The sequence below is a fragment of the Mixophyes fleayi genome, chromosome 7 (genome assembly GCF_038048845.1).
Source record: "Mixophyes fleayi isolate aMixFle1 chromosome 7, aMixFle1.hap1, whole genome shotgun sequence".
NCBI lineage: Eukaryota > Metazoa > Chordata > Amphibia > Anura > Limnodynastidae > Mixophyes > Mixophyes fleayi.
The window spans coordinates 145,420,948-145,441,888 of record NC_134408.1 but is presented as its reverse complement, the minus strand read 5'-3'; the positions used below and the strand labels follow the sequence as shown (position 1 = coordinate 145,441,888).

At 40.5% G+C, this 20,941-nt stretch overlaps 1 protein-coding gene across 2 annotated transcripts in view; it reads right to left on the bottom strand.

Moving 5' to 3' along the window:
• The window catches only part of NHEJ1 (non-homologous end joining factor 1), a 79,481-nt gene extending 61,860 nt beyond the window's left edge, over positions 1 to 17,621 (bottom strand). Inside the window, exons 1-5 of one of the 2 annotated variants that reach the window (XM_075178679.1) lie at positions 17,574 to 17,621; positions 13,957 to 14,154; positions 13,266 to 13,475; positions 11,274 to 11,412; positions 10,726 to 10,784 (exon numbers count right to left, since the gene is read on the bottom strand). In XM_075178679.1, the coding sequence (XP_075034780.1) occupies positions 10,726 to 10,784; positions 11,274 to 11,412; positions 13,266 to 13,475; positions 13,957 to 14,142 (594 nt within the window). In that variant the 5' untranslated portion in view covers positions 14,143 to 14,154; positions 17,574 to 17,621. Of the gene's footprint in view, positions 1 to 10,725; positions 10,785 to 11,273; positions 11,413 to 13,265; positions 13,476 to 13,956; positions 14,155 to 15,574; positions 15,828 to 17,573 lie in introns of those variants that run through there. The other variant, XM_075178680.1, reaches the window with a different exon arrangement.
• Between the last annotated feature and the right edge of the window lie 3,320 nt (positions 17,622 to 20,941).

The following is a 20,941-nucleotide window of genomic DNA, read 5'->3' as shown; positions in this document are numbered from 1 at the left end:
GAGTCATATTCTATTTGCCACTAGAACGGCTCTTGCCCAGCAGTGGAAGAGTCCGGGTCCCCCGCCTCTTTCCAAATTCATAGCAAAAATTCAACATAGTTATACGAAGGAAACCATCGGTTTCAAGTATTCTTCTTCAGCCTCCTCCCTGGACGAAGGGGTTCACCTGGTCTAATTATATTGCTGCCCATCCAACTGTAACCTCATCTCCTAAGTCTCAATTGAGCCCATCTCTGTTCAACTTTGACTCATTAAACGTGGGATCCGCAGTAAGCCCCCTCGACCTCTCCGCTAGTGCACCCTCTGGTGACGTGTCTCACCTCCCCCTTCACGTCCTTTCCTTGCCTCTTCCATGTAGGTTGCGATTGCCCCTGTTATGTATTTTTGGTCTGATGTATATCTGTCTTTGATATCTGATGTTTTTAACTGTCATCTAAAATGCGATTATCTATATATTTGTTTTTGTCATCTCTGAAAAATTTAATAAAAACCCTTATTCGCTCATCTAGTAACAAATTCAAAGATTCTATTGCTACAAACCAGTCAGAACGGTGATAATGTCACAGCGCAGAGAAAGTGGCCCCTATATTAGCTGGCTCCGATTTTTCAGGAAGATGGGACATTATAGTGTCAAGATAAAAATATGATCAGGGGTAACATCAGGGGAGGGTTTGGGGGTTTCAGGGTACAGGTGGAGTTAATATAAAGCAGATGAGTATTTAAGTATGGGAAAGACCTTTATGTGAAACAGAAATGATTGCAGTGTCAATATTGTTGCTGAAAAGCAAACACTGCATTTTGACTCAAGGAGCAGAAAGGTCACAATTAATGATCTTTAATAATATAGATTAATAAATAAAAGGTCACTTAACCACTCTGGTGCGTGGCGTAGATGGCTGTAAGTAGCAGACGCTTCTCTAACCTTTCTCTGCATGTGTATGTGGGAATATAATTGCTGTGGATTCTGGTCGACCTGTGTTCCGGCAACACTATAGGGTTGTGTTGAAGGCTCTGACAGTGATAGTGTGTGCTCAGTCGGTGTGTGACAGCAATGAATGTGGGCACGGCCGGCACCCAGGCTGGGGTCGAGGTGTACGAGGGAAGTCTGCCCATTCTGTGGGTAAACACCGAGGTGACTCACAGCCCTGCGCCTTTTAGGAAAATGTGGGTCGCTGCAAAACAGGGGGCCGGCAACGAAACAGAGATGTCCTCAGAATCTAGACATAAACAGCAAGTGGGATTTTTTATTATGAACAAGTAACACCAGTCCTGTATTTATACACCACCGTGGACCAAACCTCTCATGATTACCAACATAATTATGGAAACTTTCCTATGACTGGTTGAACACTGTTTGCCCGTAAGAAATGAACACAACATGAAGTCTATAACTGGCCATTGGATGAGCTTTTGTTTAAAACTCATTTTTCAGCAAAGGTACTTTTACTTTAGTAGAGAACAGTCCATAACCAACTCTAGGGGGATGCTAATGTCACGCCTAAACATTTACTGCTCCTAAAGGAACTTTAATATATACAGCAATCATTGCCTTGTGCTGAGACTGTTACTGGAATCTTCAACACTGTAAAAAAATGCAGACATGTATCAAGTTGATCTGAAAAGATAACAGTCTGAGCTTTTTATCCCAGCGATGGGCAACGTAGCACAGCTGGTGCGGCCCTCCATCCGTCAAATGGGCCGCTCCTCCGGTGGTCGGCTTACCATGTGACCTCTCTGCATGGAGGTTACTTACGCAGAAGTCCGTTTCCTCCATTCTGATGAGATCGGAAGCTGCCGGCTATGGGGCTGCAGTTGAAAGCTCAGCGTGGCGCCTGTTGCCCGCGGCTGTTGTGACCGCCCTTCACAACTGATGCCGGTAGGCAGCCGACTACTGTTAGTTTGGTTACTTTTACTTAGTTGAAACAATGTTTTTACGCTCTGAAAAACCCTTTACTTTCATTACTGCAGAAAGTACATAGGTTTAAGGGCTCATTCACCTACACGTGCTGGTAAATTGGATATAAACCATGAAAAGGAACAAGCCTTAGAGGCGTTTCACATGTATTTTCTGTGCGCTTTTAAGGTGCTGCCAGTTTAAAAACACAACCTGTTGCGAGAGAGGGTACGACATCCCTGACCGCGGGAGACCCATCCAAAAGGCTCTCTAAAAGACAAACCCATAGTTACCGGTGCAGCTAGTATTACAGTGGAAGTAAATCCTCAACAGTAAAATTGTTATTTTAAAGAAACAAATACGCCTAAATGTTTTTTTTTGTTACATTTTTTGTTTTAAACAAAACAGCCTCCTTCTTTTGACTTGCCGTTCCCTGCTTAGCTGGTTGTCAGTTCTACAAGGTCACCACTTGCTACTTGTGTGATTACTTATAGATGCTCTTAAAATGTAAGAAAATATCTGCTGCAGGAAACACTAGTGCTAAAAGGTCAGTAAATTTATAGATCCAAGTCAGTGACTTAGAATGTCCCACTTTCCCAGACATATGAGCACTTCGATGTTAGTTTTTTCCTAAAACTACATTTAATTCTAAATATTTCTAGTTATCATTTTAGGCTAAGTGTAATAGCATCCTATACGAGTTCAGGTAATGTCTGTTTCCTTCTTTGCAATGTAATGCAAAAGATTAAGGGGCATATTTAAGAAAGCACGATCGTGCTTTTAACGGGTCATTAAGGTGCCTCCCATGCTCCGCAAATTTATTAAGGGTGCATCGCAGCAGATATCATGGATATCTGCTGCTTTGCATTCCTCTTTGTTTTTGGGAGCAGTCACCATTCAACAGAATGGTGACTGCTCCTGGCCGCAATCTAACAAGTCCCGAAAAAACATTTTTTTCGGGAACTTGTCATGTTAATGTACGGCAGCTGAAGCTGGCGTACATCATCCGAATTGAAGAAATCTAATGCTGTCAGCTCTGCTCTGAAGAGCAGAGCTGGACAGCGCATGTGTGGAGGGATCACATGATCCCTCCCTGTCACTCAGCGCTCTCTCTCTGCAACTATCGTGACAGAGAGGGGATCTGTGTGCGCATGTCCAGGTCTTGGAACTGGACATGCGCAATTGAAGAATGAAAAGAACGAGGAGAAGACCTGGAGGCAGCGCTTCCGAAGAGGGGGGCAAGTATGATTTTTTACATCTCAGAAACAGCAGTTTTTCGGAACTGCTGTTTCTGTGCAGGGCTGTACATAAATGTGAGAAATAGTTCAATCCTTATCATTGCGATAAGGATTGAAAACTACTTTTCACTTTGTGAATATTGATAAATGTGCCCCTAAGACAGCTATAGGATCTGACATAGGGAATATACTGGCTGGACAAAAATATGGGGTCAAAACTAAAATATACACTTAATGGCCAATGAACTTTATAGATTTGAATTGGAATGTTATGTATTAAAAGAAGAACTATTTTTTCAATTAACCGACGCACGCACGCACGATCTGTTCAAACAGCCGCAACATCCATAGGAGTTTACATACAACATCCAAACTCTCTGTCCCCAGAGCTGCAGCTCTCCAGATGTTGTGAAACTACAAGCCCCAGCATGCTTTGCCTGCAGAGCCACAGGTTATCCCAGCCTGTCCTAGAGCATCATGGGACTACAGGATTTTGTAGGAATGACATTCTCCCAAACTGCGGAGTTACGGGCATGGGAACCCAGGGGTAATTCTAGCTGGGGGAGGCGTTAATCATTTTTCTTTGATTTCAACTACAGTTTAAAAAAAGTCCAGGCATTATTTTTTAGTGTTCAAAAAATGAAGTCATTATTGTATTAAAAAAGTCACTTACACTTATATCTATAGTAATTCCAGCATGAATAGGGTCAGTATTATTTTTTTAATCCAACCATCCCTCAGAACGCGCCTCTCTGATGCATTATCCCCGTCTCAAATGCCACGCAACAAACATATTCCCGTGTAACACTTCAACACATTCTAACAACACTTTCCTGTCACCTTCCCCTCCAGGGAGTGTTTCGGCAGACTGCAATATTCACTTTTTTTTATGCTCTCTAATTTGTTTACTTAGCAGCGTGTCTCCTTCCAGAGGCTAATTGACTGCCACCGACCAGCCAGCGTCCTCTCTGATCTGCAGAAGATGTGAATACTTCCCTTAGCCGACCGTGCATATTTTAACAGGCTCCTTTAACTAATAAAATTTATATACGTTTATATACATACAGACATATACACACTAACTTTTATTAACAGTTTGTACAGTAGCTTGGGCTACGGGCCAGGAGGTTTTTTTTTTTCTTTCTCCTTTTTGCTCCTCGAGAACAAATTTTAAAGTCGTTTCATAGCCAAAAACATCACTTAAGCAGCTATTAGCCTGTACCTCGCAGCCTCAACACACATGCTAAATATGGAAATGCAGCTATTTTAATGATTTTATGGTTTACATGAATGGCCCTGGCTTCTTTAAATAAACAAATAATTATACAGACACATTTATATATAGGACAGAGAAAAATATTGATGAAAAAAAATGAAACAAATTATCAACTATTATATCAAAGATGGATGGAACATAAGGGGCCTTTTCTTCAGATATCAGTTTAAAGTTTAACCCTGCCACCTAAACTGCACTTTCGGATCTGTTTTTCATGTCAACATCCAAAAGACGATATAACTATACTCTTTACTTACAGGGGACAGAGCCATTTTAAGGGAGAGCCAATCAATTCACTAGGAGCTAGTGACGGCTCAGTGATGTCATAAGCTCCTAGTGAACTGATAGGATGAACATTGGTCCAGCTCTCAAAATGGCTGCCTCTTTCTCAAGACAAACATATCAAGTGCAATTTGGGGCATTCAAACATGAAAAGGCCTTTTGTGTCAAACAATTTTTTTTATATAAGGTAGCAGAGGGTGAATTGGGACAATGTTACCTCTCTCTGGTTGTTTCTGAAAAAGTCTGTCCTGTTAGTAGTAATGTAGGCTATCATTATCCGTTTGGCATATGTTTCATATGTATTAAGAGGCAATCTCGGCTAATCATCATCATCACCATTTATTTATATAGCGCCACTAATTCCGCAGCGCTGTACAGAGAACTCACTGACATCAGTCCCTGCCCCATTGGAGCTTACAGTCTAAATTCCCTAACATACAAACACACACACTAGGGTCAATTTGATAGCAACCAATTAACCTATTAGTATGTTTTTGGTGTGTGGGAGGAAACCGGAACACCCCCACGCAAACACAGGGAGAACATACAAACGCCACACAGATAAGGCCATGGTTGGGAATCAAACTCATGACCTCGGTGCTGTGAGGCAGAAGTGCTAACCACTAAGCCACTGTGCAGCTGGCTTATAATGTCCTAAAACGAACATGGCAAATTCACCAAATGCAGAAGGAATTATTAATTTTCTCTATGTGATTTTTAATTCACAATTACATATTTATAGTTCAGAAGGGCCCCAACATAACTCGAAATTGTGAACACAAAGCAAGTCAACTGTATCAGATTATCCTCATAGGTAAGAGTGTTTTTTCAAAGGGCTATTTTCTCACTGAGTAACCCCAGTGATTGGTACCCTCTAACCTTCAAAAGGGGTGAACATTACCCTTGACTTTAGATTTTAAAATCTCACATTGATGAGGCATAACGTGGTCCAGGATGAGCTCATCGAAATGCTCCACTATCCCAGCAGTCCACATCGGGTCCTCCTCTGTGAAGGTCCAATTTCTTCATGGGCTCCCCCGACCCATCACAGAAGAGAGTCCCGGGGAGGGGAAGTCTATACATGTTTGTGGAAGGGGGAATGCATTTTTAAAAGGACAATTTGTAAAGCGAAAATGTCCTTTAAAGAAAGACAAAAGAAATATTAGTGGCCATGACCAGGAATAGTTTGTGAAACCATCATTAGGGTCATCCGTGTCTCTATTCCTTGTAGTCACAGGCAGGAATCCCGATAAATAAATAATTGTCTGCAGGTTTCAGAATAAAATTCTGTAGAAAGGTTACTTTGTAGATCAAAGTAATTTGCATTGGGTGACAGCCAGTCGAGTTGTGACACCTTAATGATCCATCCGAAACACAAACAATTACACGCAGCTTATTAAAAAGCATCAACACCAAGATAAAATAACAATGAGCTACAAATATTATGCCTCAATAAACCAGTCAGGCTAAACAGCAAATACAATTCACATAGTCTGTGATCCAAAATTTCCGTAATCACAAAGATACCACTCCAAGAACAACAAGTGCTCTCTGGCTTCACCCGCCTGTCAACAACAAACCTACGCTCAGCCCTGTAATAAACAGGTGCTTCAGGGAAGGAAGCATAAATTGGCTAAGACTAATTGAGACCTTTCTGGCTGTTAATTCTGGCGTGGCTCGCAAGGATTTTATTTAATTTGTTTATTCTTAAAACAAAGTGTTTCATTACTCCAAAGCCCACACACATAGGCGGGAGCTGCGATCGAGGCAGCAGAATAATTAGTTCTAGGCTTCATCTGCGGTAGATTGATCAAAGCTTCCAAATAGGAAGAGTGGAGGTGTTGCCCATAGCAACCAATCAGAATCTAGCTATCATTTATCTAGTGCATTCTAGAACATGACAGCTAGAATCTGATTGGTTGCTATGGGCAACATCTCCACGTTTTCAAACCTGCAGTTTAGTCAAAAAACCCCTTGATATCCAATGAATATTTCCTAGAGATGCTAAATATGCTGATGGCAGTATTATATAACCCTTTTCCTGATTGGTCCTTAATAAAAATGTGAAAGGAATTAAAATATTTTCCATTTTTTTTTTCTACCAACTCTTCCTTCCCAGCTTATACCTCTCTTTTCATGTCCTCAAGCATCGGGCCGCTGTTTTAAGAGTTTATTTGCAGGCGTGCCTTAAAATACGTCTACATCTTACCAGCACATATCTGGTTGACATGAGGTAATTCACATGATAAACAATTTATAGCAATCAAGAAACATCTGGAGTTCTAATCAAATGAAAACATTCTAAAAAGGAGGAAAGTAGCTCAATTACCAATTGTGGCTTTAAAATGTTGTATAAACATTTTGCCGCAAAATCGAACCAGAAAACTGTGTTTGCAGATCTTCCAGTGGCGGACAATTTAATCAGTGTATCTGAACTAAAATATTAGTTTAGTACCAAGTACCCTTCCTTTCCACACTAGTACATGGGTTACCTCATTTGTTCAATACAACAGGTTCCCTGCTGTGGGGATTGAAAAGAAATGACACAGGGGTATAAATGCCAACCGCTTTCTCATTGGACGGCCACACCACTTGTCCAATCAGAAGCCAGCTGTCATTTCACTCTCTACGTCGGATCCCTCCATCCTGCAGGTATCGTAGAGATTAAGAACATTTCCAAACTACTTGTAAATACTGTGACCTTGAATATCAGAAAAAAGAGGGATTCTTTTGTATTATGTTTGTTCAAGTCACCTATTGTATCTATCGATAAAATGTACTAAAGTAACGATCCATTTAAATCTCACATTTATCTGCGTCCATGGTTACTTTATATCTAAGCAGAAATCCCATGAAAAATCAGGTGTGTTTTTTTTTTTTTTTTTATATAAATGACCCTTTTCTTCTTCTTTAGGCCGCTATTAATGATTTATGATGCTGCATTACCATGGCAACAACAGTCATGTGGCACATGATGTAGTAACCAGAGAGGCTTCAGAACACCCCTCTGACCTCTGTCTGTACTGTGACATCCTCATTCTCTCCCATCTGCTGTCACATGACATGCTGAGTGCTTTGAGCCTGTGTCTGTGTAGCAGATTGACTGTGTCGGGCAGCCATTTCTGTATGCCAACCAAAAAGCTTTTGGAAAGGAGATAATGACTTGTAGGAGGATCGTTAAGAAAAATACATGCTTAAAGGGTATTTAACATAGTAACTTAGTTGATGAGGTTGAAAAAAAAAAAAAAAAAAAAAAAGACACCAGTCCATCAAGTTCAACCTATTTTAGATGTCCTGCGATCCTGCACTTATATTTGAAATTGATCCAGATTAAGCAACCGCCAGTCTGTTTCAATTGGGAAAAATCCCTCCAGACCCAATATTGCAGTCCTATTTTTTCCCTATATCCACTACTATCCTTCAGTTTAATTAACAGTCGTATCCCTGGATACACTTTTCCGCCAAAAAACCTTTCTTAAACATATCTATTGAATCTGCCATCACATCCTTCCCTGGCAGTGAATTCCATATCTTGACTGCCCTTACTGTAAAGAACCCCTTCCTTTGCTGGTTGTGCAACTTCCTCTCCTCTAACCTTAGGGGGTGACCGCGTGTCTTGCGTATAGTCCTTGGGGTAAAAGGTTCCCATTAAAGTTCTCTGTATTGACCCTCAATGTATCTGTACATAGTAATCATATCTCCTCTTAGACGCCTCTTTTCTAAAGTAAACATGCCTAAACTGGCTAACCCCTTCCTCATAACTTAATGACTCCATACCCCTTATCAATTTTGTTGCCCTTCTCTGAACCCTTTCTAGTTCCAAAATATCTGTAACTTGCGATTTAAAAAAAAAAAATCCACGTGGGATTGTTGCTATAGTTAATTATAACAAGGTGATTCGGAGGCCATTGGTGAAAGTTATTCTTCTGGGACGCGTCTCCCCTCCGCACACACTCTCTGCTAATTCTCTAGGCAATGTTACTATTCTCCTGTAATGGTCCGACCAGCCTAAGTTGTACCATGGATATATATATATATATATATATATATATATATAGATATATATATTTGTTGCTTTATATGCACTCAATGTCCTTACGTGTGAAGCAGCCAAGTGTCTCTTCTTCCATCTTTTAATTTATTGGAAGGTCAGTGTGTCGACGTCTGACCTCTTCTGTCTATGTCCTGTTTGTCGGTCCCTCCTAACGACAGTAAACAATACACGACATATGGAAAATACAAGTATGCCGAAATCTGCGTCTGTGGCTACCTCTGTGATTTATGTTTCCAGAATTAGAGGACTCGTGTTTACAGAACACATTATGCGCCTCCATCCTGTACCTCAGATTATTGCCCAGGGACATCTAAATCAGCCGTACTTCAGGGGAGGGGACGGCACTTGCAATATTCTTCGTTACCCCTTGCAGATATCATGGCTTCATTGTGAAAGTATTTAAACATTTGTGGTACAGAGTCTAGAACAGTGACAGGAAATCTGATGGAGTGCGGCCCACCTTCAAAAGGGCAGCACATTACCCCTAATCTCAATAATAAGATAAAACAATATCACTGGTCTACAACATGAAAGCAAACATTTAACTGGTTGCTGTGGGTTACAATATCTCTTTTACACAGTCGCTGGTGCACTAGTGTTTATAAATGTCCTCCGTAGTGTTTGATTTATCCTTTGCTACTGAGGACCTCCCTCTTATATTAATAAAACATCTTGTTGGGTAACTTGCACATGGTAAATCTAGGACCTCCGTCTCATCATCACAAGCCAGAACGAGGGAACCTGAAAGTAGGAGGCAAGTTTCAGCAGACCTGTGTGTTTACACACACACCTCGCACAGGCGTGTGCTGAGGTCAGACTGTGACACGTCATGTTCATGCCAGCTTGTGTCACGTCACGCTTCTGCATAAAACACAAGCCAACTTATTATGTAAATTTCTAATTCCCAAAAACATATTTAGGACATATTTACACTCTCTGTGCAACTGACATTGTACTGTATGTTCTTATGTTTAATGGGAAAATGTAATCGATCTCAGCTGGAGAGAAATGATACCGTAAATATTAGTCAGGTGAAGCTTCACTACATATTTCCATAGATATTCATGCATGATATAGATGCAAGTTATTCTACACTCTGTTCAACTCTCTACTGAATCTGCCTTACACCTCAGTACAGAAAGATCTAGTGTAACCCTAATGTCATTGTAACACCATCTACAGCGGGGTCTATCAATCAGTAGTACGCGCACCCCCACATACACCTCAAATGTATCTATGGGCTATTTTAGCTGGTTAAATTAACAGTGCGAGATTTAAAATAGAGGCAAGGCCATCAAATGTTCTAACTTAGCTAAAATTACAATTCAAAGCTAAAATTACAATTCAATTCAAAAGATATTATAAGAACAAAAGACTCAGGAGGAGTACTTAGTAAAGCATTCAGAGGCAGGTATTTGACAAACACAGGAATAAAGGGGTTACTTGGCAAGAGAAGGTTGGAAAACTCAGATCTGTAGCTACAATTTTACAACCAGGTTACACTGAATCAATCGGAGACCCATCCGAGTACCATATGGATCATAAAATAAATAAATAAATAATAAATGTTGTTAGAATAATATAGAACACATAGGGGGGTATTCAATTGTTAGCGAGATCCCCGGAAAACGAGCGTCGTCTGTGTAGCAGACTCACTGTGTCATGGTTTTATTTTTTAATATCATGCAAAAAAAAAAAAGATTGCAAATCAAATGTTTGGTCTGCACTCATTTTTGCATGATATTGACGAAGTTATTTTATAAAGAGCAGCATTACAAATATATTGAGAGCACTCTATCTCAATGTATCTTCAGCATTTTTTTCTTTGCCCACCAGAGAGCATTTGCAAAAGAAATGATTTGGAGTAGGATTGATAAAAGGCTCGCTTAAAAAAGGAAACTTAACTCCATTTGACCGGGCTAGTCACACTTTAACATCACTGTCTTATCTTACTGGTCAATTTGATATAAAACTTGCTTACCTCGGTCAAAAAAGTTTGTTGAAATGTCTCCTCATTAAATGTCTCCGTTCTCAAGCGACCTGAAAAACAACCTCCGTCAGATTCACAGATAAACAGGACTTTCTAAGAGTTATATTATACAGCAAGTAAAACCACTATATCACATTGATATCCATCACTGAGCGGAATAATATACCCTCAATAAATAAAGGTTTATACTTAATGTTCTCTTTCACACCTCTGTCGTAGGTTAGGTGCTTCTCTATCTCACATCATCCTGAGCCAGAAAAGTTTAAGTAACAGGTTAGCCAATGCATTGTGGTGATTGGTGGATTCTTGCACAGGGACATGGGCCAGTGATTTCACAGCAGCTTAACTGACTGAAATGTCATCTTTCTGACTTGTATCAATGCGTTCCAATGATGTGGGATTATCTTCCAGTAGTGTTGTGGGGAGGAACTATACTAATAAAACTTACTTTGATAAAAGTCAGGGTAACACTAAATGTATTTTGCTTCAAATATAAAAAAAATGACATTTTGGGCAAACACAAAGCGTATAGATCTTACTTAGTGTTAGTACTGCTCCGCTGTCCTGGTAATCCTGAATTTCTGCGTCCTTCCTCCCAAGTAGAGCAACCAGCTCCCGACACTGACCGTCCAGTGCCTTCGTCATGGAAACCAGAGGCCGCAGGAAGTGGCGGCAGGCCTGCCAATCAAACGCAGGGGAGGTTGAGGATGTGCACAGCGCGACACGATGACTACATTCAATGCAAACACCATCATAACTGCAAGTGCTGGCTCCTTATTGAGCAACAATGCTGGAAATATATCACACCTATGTCATAGGTAAAGAATGGCAGAAAAGGAAGTTGTTTTGTGAGGTCCAAATACCAACAGTATGATATGTCCAGCTAATATATTTATCCATGAAACCATGGGCGACCTGTGTAGCATCTAGTTATTCTGGAACCGGAGCCTATCAGCCAAAGATGACCTATAGCTCTCCATCCGTTGAGGAACTACAAGTCCCAGAATGCCCATTCAGCCAATAGTAACCAATAACTCTCCAGGAGTTCTGCAAGTTGCAGTTCCACACAAGCCAGAGTCACAGGTTGTCTAACTCTGCATTAAGCCATTAATAATTCACTGTCTTTCAGCATGAAAAAAAATTAAAGGTGATCCCATATTATATATTATTTGGTAACACTTACAATAATTCTATAAGTCTGTTTAAGGATGTAAGACAGTAAAGTACTTGTGTTGTTCGTTCCTTCCCCAAAACGCTCCTTATCTAATCTTATAGCAACTTAGACCTCTCAGTCGTCCAAAGGAATTTATTCGTTTTTATGTTTAGGAAAATCCAGAACTAAAACACATAGAACATTGTGTAGTCTCCATTCTCAGCCATAAGTATTAATAGATGTACTGCAGCAGGCCGGCATAAAATTGCTCTTTCCTAGAGATATACTGCCCCCTTGTGTTCCAAAGTGATATAGTTTCTAATATAAACGCACTTGCTCGTTGTCACCCCATCGATAGAATATTTAAAGGGAGAACTTCATGTTCAGAAATAATCAATGTTTAAATGACAATCTTTCCACAGTGGGTGGGAAAGCAATGCAGCATGAAAAATAATAAGCTATGCATTGTTCTTATGCAACAGATTAGTGAGTGCTCAAAGCCGAGACTGTGAATCATAATGACTCCAAGCTCCACAAACACTAGATCAGAACCTGACTACAAGCCACAGAAATGGCAGCAGCGGTTAAGCCGATTCAAGAGAACAACTGCCCAACAGTAAAACTAATTGCAGATTTCATTGCACTCATTGCGATTTATTAAGAATTTATTTATAGTAGATCAATTTGTTCAAGACAAACGTTTCTTTAAGTGAACATTCTGGTGGAATACTGTATGCTGTTAACAAAACACTTTCATAGTGAAACAGTAGCGATGTATAAAAGGTACCTAAATGATTCATTGCTTAGAGTTAGGACCATCCTATTAGCAGCAGCTCCTTGACAGGACCGGTGGCTTATCATATATCTGTAAATGTGTGTAAGTGGGAATTCTGCATTTATGTGTACAAGTAGAATAGCTGCTATTTTACTGGTTGATGGCAGTGTTAGAATATTGAAAGATTCGGAATCTGTGCTTCCTTCAAAGATAAGAGTAGGCTACCAAGAGGGTAGGAAGAGGGGTCCAATCCTCTTAAATGCCAAGATAAATAAAAATGGGGGGTTTCCTAGGCACCTAGGAACCCCCCCATTTTTATTTCTCATAGCAGTGTTGTTGGGGGATTTTTCTCGTTATTTGCTCCTTTCTGTTTAACGCCAGCCTTTCAAGCACCTGCTGTGAACCTAGAAATTGATTGAGCAACTTCCATTTTCGTTCTGTATATACAGTAAAATAATTTATTACTGAAAAGACACTTTATACAGAGTTCTAACGACATATTCCAGCACTGATTTATGTGGTTGGAATGCCGAGGATCTTCACATTCTGTAATTCCCGCCACCTATCTTGCCCATCATCCCCCCCCATAGTGACCTCTCTCACCATGCTGACACTGGCCTCCTTACAGTGAAAGTCCCAGTAAAACGGAAGCCCGGAGAGCTGACTCTTCACATGGAGCATCAGGGTCCCCTCCGTCCTAAGATAGGAGAATCTGTTGGGGTCACTCTTTTTGGCATCCAGCAACGGGAGAATGAGCTGGGACAGGTGGGCGAGGAAAGAGGAGACTGGGGCTTTCAGACGTTTATTTAGCTCCTGCGGAGAAAAGAGGGACAGGATGGAGAGACGCATTCAAGGTACAACTTAAAAGAAGAACTCTAACTCCGGCTCCACCAGAAGCTCCCGTCTGCTTGCACGGGCCCCATTCAGCTGGATTTCACCTCGTCTTTCGTAAATAACTTAGTAAACAGGCGAAGAAATTACCCCTTTTGAAACAAACGTCTGGAAAATGCCATCTACTCTTATTACTTGTGAAGCTGTCTCTATAGCACTTCACATGCTGAGAAGAGATCCTTATCCTACACTGTTGAGCCTCAATTATGACAAAACAATCTGTCTGCAAAATCATCCGGACAAACAGTGTAGGCTACCCCTGAAGAAGCCAATACCAGCACTAGGTTATTATGACAAATAAATGCAACAGACGACATTTTAAGATCCATCAACTTTTATGTACTATCCCACAACAACAGCCCCTTCAAACCAATCACACTAAACATGCCAGCTACTCACTCACCTTTGACCTTTGCTCTATGACATCAGCCGCTGCCTCTTCGCACCACATACCGCTGAGGTCAGACAGGAGTAAGCAGTAACTGGCATCTGTGAAATGAACTTTACCGAAGAAACTGCAGTCCCCAATTTGTAGTGACCTCCAAGGCAGCATTAGTAGGTAGGAATCCATGTCCTGAGAGAGCGCCATTCCCTCCCAGCTCTAGGGAAATATAAATACACGTTTATAAACATAATGGGCCTGATGCTGGGTGCAAATTGGGCATACAAATTGCCCAGGAGTGCAAGCCATAATGGCACCATTTGCCATGTCATTTTGCACACTTCATCTCCCCTTCAGGAATGAACAGTTGGTAAGTACAGGTTTATGTCAGGCATACATATACACACAAGAGAAGTTATGTTAATATTTGTCTTTATAGCGATAAACACATTCTATATAAGGTTTCATACAATACAGCAGATATAACACGTGTACGAATAAAAGTAGCAAAATCTTATTTAGAAAATACACCCACAAAGCCCTACAATATATGCAGAACCAAAGCAGAAAGCACCTATCAGCTTCAGAGGTAAATTCGCCATCAGCCAATCAGAAGCAACTAAGCTAGCGCTGTCATCATCAGCAACATGTGTTTGCACCTGCCCTCTAACAGATGTAAAAGATACAGCTCCCGATAGGCTGCCTCAGCCCCATTAGCATGAACACACCTTCACTGTACGTGGCCTCCCCTCCCCTCCCCAGATGTGCAACTCTACATGCACTCTGTTTGTGGGCATGCTCAGTGTATAATTTTCTTCATTTACGCTATGCAAACTGGTGTATGTCCAACTAAGCATCAGGCCCAATCTATCCACTTGTGCTGTGTACTATTAAAATAGTATATCAATATAATGGGAAATATAACAATTATTAAAACAATTTTAATGTTTTTTCTTTGGAAAACATTATTCTTACAGCGAGCTGTGGTCTGCACCTATCCAAACAATATCTAGATAGGTTTAAGATTTATGCTTAGCATAAGTAAACCTGCTGTACCATTAACAGCTACAGTAATTCACCCCGAGTATTTTAGCCTAAGTGCCCAAAAATGCTGTGATTTTGATGGGCAATTGGCCTTTTTACATCTAAACGTCTGCAAATAGCAGTCTATAGGGACATCAGAAGACCGGATCTGGAAAATGTGGTCAGGCGATGAATGCATGTGACCCTGTATGCAGTGCTCGTCAGACCGAACTGGTAAAAAGCAGAGTTTAACAAGTTGGGTGTCTGAACTGCGTTCCATACGGTAGGAGTGGAAACAGAAAGAAAAGAAAGAGTGCAATAATTCGTATAGTGCTTGGCTGAAAAGGAAGAAATGGCAATTGAAGAGGAACACAGAATAAATTTCAGAACAATAAATGGATTAGGGATACAGGTAAAGATATAAATGTAGAAATAAAAACCAATAAAATCGGTAAACCAATAAAAGGAATAAAAATATTACTAATGGTAAAAAGGATAAAAGAAATAAAATAAAAATAAATGAGTGGAACTTGCAATGTTAATATCTCTACTAGTGAATATGGGCATGTGGAGCAGCAGAGGAATTCCAATGTAACCTCAGGAACGCAGTTCTTACCCTATTAATGCCATAGAGTCGCCCCAAGTTGATAATAGTTTCAAGTCTGATTAAAGACTATTCTTGACGTCCCCCAATACTTCTTCTGTTAGTTGGAGCTTGGAACACAAGAGGACGGTGGCCGACCTAGGTCAAAATTGATGCATGTGTGTAGCTATTACTCTACGCGTTTCGTCCACGTCAGACTTTATCATGAATGGTTGATACAGTAGGGGAAGCAGTAAATAGCGTATCCCTCATTGGTATTGGACAATTAAGTCTTTATTCAAATGATTAAAAACAAGATGTTGGGTAATGGAAAGTTAAGTGTCATTAAAATTGGGTAAAATAAAATAACATTTTAAAAAAAGATACTGGACCTGATTCATTAATGAAAATTAAGCAAATATTTGAGTAAGTTTTCTTACTCAAGTTATCTGGACAAAACCATGTTATAATGCAAGGGGTGCAAATTAGTTTATTGTTTTGCAAATAAGGAAAATACTGGCTGTTTTTTCATGCAGCACACAAATACTTGATAGCTTATTTGTACACAGTGATTTAAAGTTGACCTAAGACATGTCCTACCCCAACTATAAATCTGCCATCACATTTTAAATTTACCTCAACTTCAAATACAACATGGTTTTGCCTTACTTACTTTTGCTTAACTTTCCTTAATGAATCAGGCCCACTACCACCACCCTACAGATCCTGGAAGGTACTACGTGGAAAGACACATTTATCCTGGGCACGTGACATGAAGTCACTGTATACATGCATTAAGCACGCTGATGGATGTGCACATACTTGCCACTATTTATGCAACAATATGAACCTGAACCAATCAATTTCATTATGAGTGGGATTGAGTATATCCTTCAACATAACTATTTTTGGCATGAAGGAGACTTCTCTAACCAGATTACAGGGATGGCAATGGGTACACTTTCGTTCCAAGTTATGCAAATCGCAAAGTTGCCCTGTCCTCTCTAACACATCACTCATTTCCTGATATATTCTGTGCTGCTGGGGGACCCTGCTCCTTGCACTATATAACTCAGGGTCTGAGTCATTAAGGAGAGTAAAGCCTAAAAAAGGAGTAACTGCACCTGGGCAAAGCCATGTTGCATTTGGAGGGGGGGGTAAATTTAAAATGTGGGGACAGATGTATAGTTGGGATAGGGCATGTCCTAGATCAACTTTAAATTTCAGTGTAAAAATAAAACTATCAAGGTTTTGTGTGCTAGATGAAAATTGACCCTAGTCTCTCTCTCTCTGTGGGCCTGAGTCATTAAGGAGAGAAAAGCATAAAAAAAGGGCGTAACATTTGCACCTGGGTTCCCCTCCTCACATCATGTCACTGCCCCTGTCACATGCAGCCTTGTCCTCACATTACTAATCTCCTGATATACTTTGTGCTGCTGGGGGACCCTGCTCCTTCCACTATATAACTCTCAGTCTGTGGCTTTCTGCTGCCTCCATTCCCCTCCTCACATCATGTCACTGCCCCTGTCACATGCAGCCCTGTCCTCACTAACACATCACTCATCTCCTGATACACTCTGTGCTGCTGGGGACCCTGCACCCTCCACTATATAACTCTGTCTGTGGCTTCCCACTTTCCTTAATTACCCCAACTATATCATGACACCATCAGGAGGCGTTGTGACCAGATACATACAGGACCGTTCAATATCTTACATAGCTGTGACACAAGCTGCCTAGATATATAGTAACAGATACAAGCATACAAATAAAGGTAATGGAGCAATTCAACATCTGTATTTCATATGTGTGCAGTTTTATATGGTTGATCTTAGCTATAATAAACATGACTTTGCTTAGATTTATGATATATTATATATAATGTACATTATGAGTGAGATTGGATACACTGCATGGTAACAGGAAAATGAAATCCACCGAGGACAGTGACATTATAACCATACACACAGTACCACAATCATACACTGCACACATCTCACCACTAATAATCCCACCACATACACTTCCCTACCTTCTGCCAACCAGTCCGGCTTCTACAACCGTCCGCCCGGAAACAGAGCTACACAACTAATGGTCCTAGGGAGAGCACAACGCCGATGTGGTAACAGCTCCCTCTTGCGGGTTAGTTGGGGACTGCAGTCTAACTTTTGTAATTTATCCGTAAAATAACGGCAATATTGATCATCAAGTGTGTGGAAATTAAAACAGGACATATTACGTTTCTATGTATACCACATAACATTGTGTAATAGCACCTCTATTATTCTTCTAGACTTTCTATTCTATTGTAAGTGCATAGATTGCATTTTTCCATTTAATAATTATAGCTCACTAACAGCAGCCTGCACAGTATAACACCTGTTGTGTGTTATAGCTTCATATCTCCTGCTTGGTTTGTTTTGCTCCTTCATCTTTCCTTTAGACCAATCCTACTTATTCAACTGATAGATATCCTGGAAAGATTAAAATGTATCTCACCAATAAATCATACTTGCCAACTCTCCCGGAATGTCCGGGAGACTCACGCATTTTGCGAGAGTCTCACGGACTCCCGGGAGAGTGTGGCAATCTCCGGAATTCTGCCCACTTCACTAGGAAGTGCCCACTTCCTAGTGAAGCCGGCAGAATTAGGTCCCAAACGCCGCTATTCCCGGTGAATCGCGGCGTTTGGCCCCGCTGTCAAATGACAAGTTTGCATCATTACGTCACAGGGGCGGGTCCAAAAATGACGCAATTTTTGGCGCCCCGCCCCCTCACGCTCACCTCCACCGGCAGGCTCCCGGAAGAGAGCTGAACAAAGTTGGTAAGTATGCAATAAATGTCCCCTAATTAAAATCATTATACTGGGTACTAAAACTTACTACAATCACTTACTTCTAATACTTGAAATAGGAATTCTATCTGAAATTGCCTGTTGAAGACTCAACGGGACACTGTTACTGTCATTTGATAGGCATCATGGTAAAGAGCAAGTAAAACTACTATAATATAATATATATATATATATATATATATATATATATATATATATGTATTACTGAACTTAATAATGTACATTAAATAACTAGCTCAGTTAAATATGTAAATATGTCCACTATGTTGTCTTTCCATGTTCTCCAGCACATTGTTAGGAGGGAGGTGCTTCTCTAGCTGAGTAGGTAAAGTATGAGTGACAGCTTTGCAGTAATGCACTGCAGGGATTGGTGATATATAGAGAGGGGCAGGACCAGTGATGTGACAGCAGCTGTACAGAGATTAATTGCCCCCATGTGTCACTTCAGTTTATCACCACAAGATCGATTGAAAGCTATTAACGTTAACGCATTGCTAGCTGGAAAAAAAGTCTGTTTGCTGTTTTTTTTTTAAGATACAACATAAAAGAAGTTCATTGGTCTTTTGTAGTAAATATGGAGCAGGATGTGATGTTAGAGACCAGGGGCCTGATTCATTAAGGATCTTAACTTAAGAAACTTATTTCAGTCTCCTGGACAAAACCATGTTACAATGCAAGGGGTGCAAATTAGTTTTCTGTTTTGCACATAAGTTAAATACTGACTGTTTTTTCATATAGCACACAAATATCAACTTTAAATTTCAGTGTACAAATAAGCTATCAAGTATTTGTGTGCTACATGAAAAAACAGTCAGTATTTAACTTATGTGCAGAAAGAAATACTAATTTGCACCCCTTGCGTTGTAACATGGTTTTGTCCAGGAGACTGAAATAAGAAGTTTCTTAAGTTAAGATCCTTAATGAATCAGGTCCCAGATTACTAAACTCATTTGATAGAGGTCAGCTGAGTCTCACAGCGCACACACGTACTTTATCTCCACCAGAAGGCTTCTGGTAAAAATAATGGTCATAATTTATAAATCGTCTCATTATCAAGTGGATTTCCCCAAAAATTTTTGAGCTTTTGTGAAAAATTCTTTAGGACTGTTTATAAGAGAGCTGGCTGTGTGCCTGGCACGGGCAGGACCTAGCAGGATTACCAACATTTAAACATTTTTTCATTGACAATTTAATTTAAGAAATGCATTTTTACTGATGCTTTTTATTATTTACATTATATGTAAATGTGTAAGTAATGGAAAATAAGACAAAGGGGATTTCAACCCTGCTCAGACCCAGAGCACCCGCCTAGTACCAGTTATGTGTATTTTAGTAGTGCGTCTTTACGGTGATTCTGCTGATCATGAAATGACTGTTTTATAATGATGTTTGGTAACTTTGTTTCCTGTTGTACCGTTCTTATGGTGTTTTCTTAATTCTTTCTTTGTTTGTTTTTAAAGAGGCATAAAATCACTTATATGTAAAACTTTAAGGTCATGGAAGTTAGGTTCTTGTCTTATGGTTTGGATCACTGTTTCTTATTTGTAGCTGTCGGTATGTAACCACACATACCTCTGGGTTGTGTCTTTGGTGGTGTTTGGTGTTCTACCCTTCTCCGTTCAGTAGAACACCTTAGATACTCTGGAGCTGCAGCACATCATAGACAAACCGAGGGGGGGGGGGGGGTTCCTAGTGCCTGGAAACCCCCTCCAAGCCTGGGGCACTGAATAATTGAGGTGGCTAGACCCTGCCCCCGCTTCACACGGCTCTGCTCGAAAAGAGAGAGCTGCGTGCACCTAACAGTAGTGCATGTATATTATGGGGATAGGAAGGGATGGAGAGCAGCCAAGTACTCTCTAAAATTAAAGCCACGCCCCCATACATGCTGGTCACGCCCACTTGCAGCTTGGTGTGGAAACCCATCTCTGCAAATCCTGCGTTTGCTCCTGGACATAGCCTATAATCCTACTCTACACATCCCTAGGGGCGGATTTGGCTGGATCCGTGGCCTGCCGTGGGCTATCACACCCTCCATCCTCATTATAAACCATTACCGTCAGGCCTCCGGCATACCCAGGTCATTTGTACAACCCCTCTCGGCTCTCCAGGGCGAGGCGGGTGATGAGAGAGACAACATATATATGGATAGACATAGATGTACAGAATGTTTATAGTCTTCAGAAACGTCACGTAAATGGATATAATGCCACTAGTAACACTATATGTGCAGTTAATAAAAAATAGCTTTGACATTTGCAGCAGAATTATTTATTTAAGAAATGTTGCAATAAATACATAGTGAATAATGGGTCAGACTGGGTCAGTACCAGCAAGGCAACACCCGTACAAATGACTATTCCCATCGTACAACAAGCTACAATCAGGGCAGTAAGTAAAGAAACACTAACTGAGAGCAAACTCTTATCCAAATGACCAGACAGATGTTTGCCAAACCCAATGAACTGTAGGAGATTCACCGATAAATGTTTTGGTGTTTTCACAGCCGCCTCGGTCCTTCTTAGCCCTGTCAGGCGGTTTAGAATGTT